General features: G+C 33.9%; 1 protein-coding gene across 4 annotated transcripts; it reads left to right on the top strand.

Annotated features, from left to right (window-relative positions):
* The first annotated feature begins 317 nt into the window (after window positions 1-317).
* LOC110809168 (PHD finger protein-like protein) lies at window positions 318-6,910 on the top strand. Of its 4 annotated transcripts, none has more exons than XM_022034906.2 (6): window positions 318-513; window positions 645-797; window positions 1,764-1,922; window positions 4,537-4,797; window positions 5,741-6,403; window positions 6,515-6,910. In XM_022034906.2, the coding sequence occupies exons 2-6, from the start codon at window positions 714-716 to the stop codon at window positions 6,599-6,601; spliced, it is 1,254 nt and encodes a 417-aa protein (XP_021890598.1). In that variant the 5' UTR covers window positions 318-513; window positions 645-713; the 3' UTR covers window positions 6,602-6,910. The 4 variants fall into 4 exon arrangements, with proteins under 4 accessions (XP_021890598.1, XP_021890600.1, XP_021890599.1 ...); XM_022034908.2 differs by having other exon boundaries at window positions 655-797; XM_022034907.2 differs by having other exon boundaries at window positions 661-797.
* The last annotated feature ends 1,703 nt before the right edge of the window (window positions 6,911-8,613 follow it).

Genomic DNA, 8,613 nt, shown 5'->3' on the forward strand with positions numbered 1-8,613 from the left:
TAAATCAACATGACGAATATATGTATTATTCGCGCTCGATTCATATTCATAACGGATTTTCTTTTTATGCAGACTTATCTCATATTTTTTATTAGTTATCAGTTTCGTTTATGAAAAAGTGAGTAGAAAAAAAATTATCGAGTAAATCACCATTCATTATCCCTAATTTTGACAAGAAATGCTTATGGAAATCAATAAATATATGAAAAACACTTATTTAAAAGAATTGAAAATATGAAAAACACATAATAAAAATAAATAAAGAAAAATGAAAATCAATACTAGGTGTATAAGACATTAAAAAATCAACATTTGGAGGGAAAGGATTAAAGAAGCACAGACTTAGCTCATTGGCGGGAAAATGTCTGTACTATCCTTAATGTCCTTGCATCCACCCTTCGTATAAAATCTAACCCATAATACCAGTCCATATTTTCTCTCCTTCCCCATATCCATCAATCCGAATAACAATCTAGCCAATCTTTTTTTAAAGTTTTTTAGTTTCCATTTCAGGTACTTTTCTTCCAGATTTTTTTTTTTTTTTGGGTTTATCGGACATTTTAGGGTTTACCGGCTTAGGGATTGCCCAGATCATTATATATAAGTTATTACTAAGTCAGCTTTCACTGATATTTTGATTCTAGTTCTTTTAAGTTTCAGGCGGTGAAGGTCCGATCCGGAGATTGTTATTGGTTCCATCTATTTTGATCAAAATGTCTGGTGGCGGGTTCGAGGAGGAAGCTGAGGAGACTGTGTCAATTAACGAGTACATCCAAAATATGGAAGACGAGGAGCTAGTAAAAATTCCTTCTTATTATCGAAATTTTAGGGTTTTGTTCTTTTAGTGATTTTCTTTACAGCATCAAGGGTTAGTGGCATGTCATGAGTTGCACATTATTGTTGTTTTTTTTTACTTTGTAACTGGTTGAAGAGAGGAAAGACGAGATATTGATGCGTAGTTAAGTATATCTGTGATGAGTTTCGTGTTTAAGCGAGAAGGCACTTTTTAGATAGATCGAGGATCGATCTTTTTCATGGTTGAATTGAGGTTTTTGTTTCTTTAGGTTTCTGAATATGAAAATTTTTTAGATTTGAATTGCAAACAATTTTATGCTGATTTTGGAATTTGTTTAGGAAAATTAGGGTGTTGCATGTTTTTCATTTCCTATTGAATTCCTATTTCTAATTGCCATATTTATCATAATATACGTAATTAGAATGTCGTTCATTGTGTTTGAGTTCCGCTATTTTGAATTCGAATTCCTTGGTAGTGATAATTCAATTTCTAGTTTTAGGGTGCGAATTGAATTTCACCATTAAAGAATCAAAATGGGTTTTTGGTAATTCAATTATAACAAGTTATGTTCTTATTATGCATATTAAGAAGAATGTGAAAATTAAAGCTAGGAATTGATTGAGATTTAAATGAGAAATGAAGCTAACGCGGACTTATTATCTAGGTACTTTTCCCCATCATGTATTGGCACTGAACTAGTATATTCAGGAACCTCATCAAATAGCTTTTTCTATCGAAGTATCATAGCCAATGGACATCCTTCTCAGCCTTTAACATCTCTTTTTGACCCTTTTCTCATCTATCTTGCGGACTGTTTGTATTCATGTTGTAGTGCATATCTAATTTTTAGTTTTAAAAATAATATAAAAGAATGATGGAAGTATCACTTGCATTGATATGTTTCTTGATGTTGTTGTAAGTTGATTAGATCCTTTTTGTCAATATTTGATTTTTTTTTGCTTTAAAGGAAGCTGATTTGGTTTTGGGCGGAGATGAGGGTGATGAGTGTACCTATGCTAAGGGCTATATGAAGAGGCAAGCAATTTTCTCATGCTTGACATGCACACCAGAGGGGAATGCTGGAGTTTGCACTGCTTGCTGCTTGTCTTGTCACGATGGCCATGAGGTATTTACTGATGGACATCTATGCCTGCAAAGAATTTCACTTGATTGCCATGATGTACTTATTTCTGGAAATCTTTTCTTGCCAAGAAATTTTCAGTTGTTGTCTGTATGTATATATGTTGTGGATATCAATCAAGCAACATGAGCTTTTAGAAATTGGGTTTTCTTCTTGATGATAAACTTCGATAGTGAAAAAATACTATTACAAACAAGCAAAAGAAGGTGCCACCCCCGTCCATGAAAAATAGAAGAAGTTGACTACTTGCTGTGCAAAATGGCTATAAGGTTTTTTTTTTAAATATATCTTTTGACCAAAATTAAGACCCTCTTGTAGCTGGGTTTCCAATGCAAGAATCCTCCCCAAGCTACTTCCCAAATAAAAAAGCAATGCAAGTCTCTTTGTCACACTAGTAGGTATTGCAAATAGGGTAGGAAGTAGATGAGAACGTAAGAGAGAGTAGATTTTAGGATGAGCAAACTTCTTTTCTTGGAGTCTTGACATATGACTTATAGCTTTCTTGGAGCTTCTGAGTGGCATTATTCAATGTGAGAAGTTAGGGTGGGAATCTTTGTTCCACGTTCCAAACGGGAATTGGGAAAGGCAATTGGACCTGCGCACAATCATTCTTCGCTAACAGTGGGTTGCGCACGTCACTTCTCATTGTCAAATCAGCTGAGTCTTTCAATACCTATTTCTCGCACTTTGCAATGCTCGAACCACTCAGTACTGACCACCAAAAACAATCACCACCTTTCTTCTACATCAGTTCCCTTCTGGAAAAGGCATCCATCTGTTACTTTTAGCATTCTGTTGGCACAATTCCAAGATCTTCATCCTCTTATCCTTGCCCAGATAGAAAATTAGGTCTCAGTCTTCAACTTGGAGTTTGCTTTTCCATACATTATTTTCTCTCAACCCAAAAAATTCACAAAGTGCTTGAAAAAACCATTTAATCTCTGTATTGAAGTGATGACAAAAAACAATTATGAAAATCATTTCCTGTGATCTGAAGCATGTCGCAGATTTCACCTTCTAACATTATATTGAAAGACGTTCTCTCTGCAATCAAAAACTTTTTTGGTGGGTTAGCTAGGTTGGTTACTTTGGCCAGCCTAGCCTGGCTGAGGCACATGATGATGAGAATAGTGCCAAACAGCCTCACGAAAGACTCTGTGACTCTCTCTCTAGAGTCCAGACTTAATGCTGAAAATTCTTGAGCTTTTTGGAAGGAAGAAAACTCTCCTTCACAGCTTTTAGGTTTCTTTCTTGCTAAACCGTAAACATAATAGAAAGGGAATATGAGCCAAAGTCTTTGTATAATCTTTGAGAATAGCCATGACCTGCCACACCCATATCTTGTCTTGAATGGAGTCCAGCACACATGACGCTGCTCCTACAGGCTCTAAGGCAACTTTGTAAAACTTTTTAGCGCAGCCACAATATAGAAGTAGATTAGGAGATATTGCTGAATTTTCACACAATCATTCAGCCATATTTTTCCTCTCCTTAAGATTATTAATAGTTGGTGCAGGAGTAAAATTGTCTTTACCAACAGACCTAAAGTCTTAAAAACTCCTTATAGTAGTTTCTGACCTCTAAGATCTCTCTCTTGGATCCCTTTCATACATTTGTTATTATTTACAAGCTCAAGATAAAATCATGACTAATAACAGTTCTAGAAGCTTGACCTTCCTCTCTATGCTATCTCCCATTTTGTGCTGTGTCCAGTTAGGTTTTAGTATTTTTGTGTGCCACAAAATCCTTTTTGCAATACTGCATTTATAATTTACATGTCTTTCTGTTATGCTCTCATTATGAGGTTTCCCCACATGAAGAGCTGCAGTATCTTTTGCATTTGGAATGGCAACCTTCTTTATCTCCAAGCTTTTTTTTTAAATAAAAAAAGAATTTTATTGAAGAGAGAGAATGTGCAAAAGAGGAGAGAATAAGATATCCTTCATCCCAAAACTAAAAATAAAAGAAATTCAAAAATTAAAATAAAAGGCTTTAAGACAAAATAGATTATGAACCCTATGCCAAGTGGAAGAAAGCGTCCTTCAAAAAAATTGCGGGCTTTAGCCCAAAGAGAAGCAAAGAAAATTATCCTATTCCAAACCATGTTATGCATTTCAAAATGATGCTTGAAAATTCTAGCATTCTCTTCCAACTGGATGACCCCCACCAGTGAAAATAGCCTCTCTCTATTTAACACCTTATTGGTCCTCCGAAAACTTCATTAGGTGGAAGAGATCAAAGTCTCTAGAATACAAGGATAAATTCACTTGGATATAAAATAACTTACTTTCTACCCATTTATTATGATGGTTTCCATGGATTAGGTTGTACCTCTTTTTGCTCTCTCCTTGGATATTTACTATTACTAGTTGTTTGGACATATTTGAATTTAAGATTCTACACGGGATATGATTGTGGGAGGAGCACATAACTGAATTAAATTTGTTCTTCTTCGTAAATGAGTATATTTTACATAACTGAATTAACTTTGTTCTTCTTTGTAAATGAGTGTGTTTTACTTCATTCTCCATATGCATTCTTTTAATTGAATACTCTCGTTATAATTCCTGTTACAATTAATATATGTTTCTCAATAAAGGTTTTGGAGCTTTGGACCAAGAGAAATTTTAGGTGTGACTGTGGAAATTCAAAATTTGGGGTGTTCTCCTGCAAGCTCTTTCCAAGTAAAGATGCAGAAAATCCTGAGAACTCATATAACCATAACTTCAAAGGTTCATACTGCAGTTGCAATCGGCCCTATCCAGATCCAGATGCTGAAGAACAAGCAGAAATGATACAGTGCTGCATGTGTGAGGATTGGTTTCATGGGGAGCATATAGGTCTTAAATCCTCTGATAAGGTTTGGTAGCTTGGCCTGTTTCCTACAGATTTAAATGGTGCAACCTTTTAGTTCTTGCTGTTAAGGACTCAACAAGTCTTAGATGCTCCATTAGCTCTCATTGATGGTGCATAAGCTGTTTGGTTCTCTTTGACTTAGTTCCATCTTTTTGGAGCTCATTTTAACTGGAGCACTCTCTGGGAGTTAACTATCTTTCATTCTGAGAATGATGTTATCTGTGCTGCTTTAGCCTGATCTTTGTCTTGTAAGTTGGCTATTGGGGCTGGTTGTGCTGGAAAGGAAGATTGATAAGCTCAACTGAAATATATGTGCAGTTCTTTTATTTATCATAATTTATGGGATTTAAGTATTTAAATTTAATTGATTTAACATGGTTAATATCGATACAGCTGTTTCCTGCTCCCAGACTGTTAATGCCCTATAATTCTGGAGTAAAAAGGATTTTTAACGTTGTAGGGGGTGATGCAGGAGAGGAAGATCCTACTTTAGAAGTATTCTAATACAAAGAGTTTTGTTGAAATGGTGGTCTTTTATGTATTGTTAAAGATATTTAGTTTGTTTTGGAACTATTAAGCATAGGTTTATTGTTGTTGTTGTTGTTATAGGTTTATTACTTTTTTGTTTATTAGTGTTCTATTCAGTTATTTTTGTATTTAGCATCTAGACATAATTGGATATTTACAAACTTTATAAATGTTTGGATGCTACTCTATTGTTATTTAGACTACAACGATTGATAAATAAGATTATTGAGATTTGAGATCTCTACTTTTGGTCTCTTGTTTACTTCAGGTTTCATTCAATCTTTCTTTATCCTGCATCTGGAAACTATGTTTCCTCTTCATTTGAACTTTAATGTTTTGTCTTCAGTGCTTAGATATTTTCCATTTTACCATGCTTTTGAGCAACTGGTATCGATTATAATCCTTATATTTTTGTGCAGCAGATTCCAAGGGATGAGGAAGGAGAGCCCCTTTATGAGGATTTTATTTGCAATGTGTGTTCTCCTGTTTGCTCTTTTCTAATGTCATATCCTGAAACCATATGGGCTACAGGTGGACAGTGTGTTGCCTTGACTGATGCTGGTAAAGACAAAAATGTATTGGAAGACATCCCATCCTCATGTGGATCTGGAAAGCTTGAGGATGGTGTTTGCACACCGAGTTCTCCTGGAAAGGATAAGGGGATAACCAATGCTAATCCTGAATCCACATCTTGTGGGAGTAAATCTGTTATTGGAGAAAGTTCTGAGGAGAAAATTAGCTCCAATGACCATCCATATGTCTCCTGTGTTCTTGGAGTCAATAAGGTGCCTGCTTCCCCTGATTCGGAGAGTAAACCATTTTTTCTTTCAAAAAACTGGAGGGATGTTCTCTGCAGATGTGAGAAATGCTTAAACATGTATAACCAGAAGCATATAAGTTATTTACTGGATAAAGAAGATACCATTGCTGAGTATGAGAAAAGGGCAAAGCAGAAGAGGGTAGAAAAGTTGCAGCAACAGGAGGGTGATGCACTAAGTTTTTTTAATAATCTTGGTCATGTGACTAAAATGGAGATATTGAATGGCATTCAAGACTTTACTGAGGAGTTTCGTGGCTTCCTGGTATGTGCTTTGCATAGACCTTATTCATAACTTAATTTAGAGTTCTTTTGACTTTTGTCTTCCCATTTATATTTATACTGCACTCAGATGTAACTTTATTATTATTTGCAGGGATCTGTTGACCCATCAAAGACAGTCACAGCTGCTGATATTCACCAGCTCTTTGAGAATCTTAAAAACAAGCGTAGGCGCATGTAGAGTGAGTTCTGCCGGATCTATATGCACCTTTGTTGGACGGACCCTTCAGTAGTTGGTTTTTGAAACTGATCTTTGGTTGAAATCGGTAGAAGATATGGAAAGAGTTAGGTTCTTTGAAGTTTAAAAATTCTGATGAATGGAACATTTTGCTATCTAAATTATGTTTGAAGCTGATCTTAGGTTGAGAAACAGATGAGTAACTCTTTCGAGTTAGAAACAGCTGCTTGTATGAGCTGGGATGAACTATTCCTTACTGTAAATTATGTGTTCATTCCTAAGTTAACAGGCACTTTTCCTTATGTCATTAAATTATGTGTTCATTCCTAATTTAATTTTGGCTTTAGACATGAAATTATAAAATTAACTCAATATTTAAATTTATCTTCCTAAAAGAAGCAATTAAGATAAGCATATTACTTTTGTTTTAGATGGAATAGAACCACAGTGACCTTTTTATGAGAAAAACACATGACTTAAACAATTGTAGAGATATTTCTGCTTCATCATCATTTTCGTCTTCATCGGTATTTTTCATAGTTTCACTAAAATTAATCACCATTTTTTAAGCTGTATACTGTTAAAAACGGTTTGCGTTTATTTATGTTCATTAGTTTCTGATAACGCCATTAACAAGAATGTTGATGAGGGATTAAATAACACACTTCGTATAATAGACGAGAAATTTGAGAAACTTAGTATGTAACTCTATTAGCATATATTTTGAGTGCGAAGATCATCATACAAATATATGATTTAATTCATCTAAACTCTCTGTCTTTTGCTATTTTTACTTTTAATTTATCACATAACATAGAAAATAGAAGCAACTACTCACAAGCACTTGAAGATATTCACAAGCAATCAGGAAACAAAAAATACTTCCACGAACTTTCAAGTTATAAGTACTTGAAATGACTATTCCTAATCACTAGAACTATGTAGAATATACATTTCGATTCATATATATATACATATATATTTGTTTCTTCTCTTAAAAAACGACACATATTTACTTACAACTCAAACTCTACCCACTACTTTTTATATAATATAACTTATCATTCTCCGTCGTCTGCGGCAACCAGCACCGCGACATCCCAGTAGCTCTACTCCTTTTTAGAAATTGGAATTAGCACTGCAGTAGCTTCAAAATGCCCCATCTCCGGCAACTTTCAAGTTATAAGTACTTGAAATGACCTTCTAATTGCTAGAAATCTATGGAATATACGTATCCATCCACAAATATTTGTTTCTTCTCCTAAAAACACATGTATTTGCTCACAATCCAAACTCCATTGCCAGGAGTTCTAGCTCGAACAATGCATTCCTTCACCTTTCTTTGTCGGCCATCAAATATAAGTTATTGATGAAGAAAGGAGACACTTAATAGGAGGATGTGCTCTTAGTTCCAAAGCAAGAAAATAAATTTAACTGCAGTGTAATATAATGCAATGTAAGATATATATTTTTCGGTTTAGACATGTAGTTTTGAGTTTAATTTTTATATACTAAAAATTTACCTTCTTATCATGAGTTAAATGTTACGACGCTTTTCTTGCTTTGGCAGCTACTGACCTGCCACAAAAAAGAAATAACACGTAAATGTTTGAAAATTTCTAAATTCTTATATACATAGATATATGTAGTCACCACTATTATATATAAAAGAAATTTACAAAAATATTAAAATTTTCTAATTTTTGTCAATTAAAAAAATGAGATATATAATGATCTTAGGTAGAACATATAATACTTTTAAGACATAATAAATATTATTCATGAAACAGATAAATTGTCCTGTGAATAATATATATATATATATGTTTAATGATTAAAAATATATGTTGTTATCATATCGATAATAACTTTATTAAAATAAAGTACTGTAGAAAAATAACTGAAATAATAAAATAGTATAAGCTGTAAAATACCAAATTGTGGAGAATTTTTTTGGTTAATTACTGATTCGACAGTATAAAAATTGTAGAGATATTTCTCCTCCGTCGTTCGTT

The sequence above is a fragment of the Carica papaya genome, chromosome 2, assembly GCF_054855325.1.
Source record: "Carica papaya isolate Zhongbai chromosome 2, ASM5485532v1, whole genome shotgun sequence".
Classification (NCBI taxonomy): Eukaryota; Viridiplantae; Streptophyta; class Magnoliopsida; order Brassicales; family Caricaceae; genus Carica; species Carica papaya.

What these genes read in the sequence shown, in the direction of transcription:
- LOC110809168 (XM_022034906.2), top strand. Translation starts at nt 714, where the DNA reads ATGTCTGGTGGCGGGTTCGAGGAGGAAGCTGAGGAGACTGTGTCAATT. An exon ending in CTTGTCACGATGGCCATGAG is followed by an intron (nt 1,923 to 4,536) that starts GTATTTACTGAT and finishes TTCTCAATAAAG; the next exon opens with GTTTTGGAGCTTTGGACCAA. An exon ending in AGGAGTTTCGTGGCTTCCTG is followed by an intron (nt 6,404 to 6,514) that starts GTATGTGCTTTG and finishes TATTATTTGCAG; the next exon opens with GGATCTGTTGACCCATCAAA.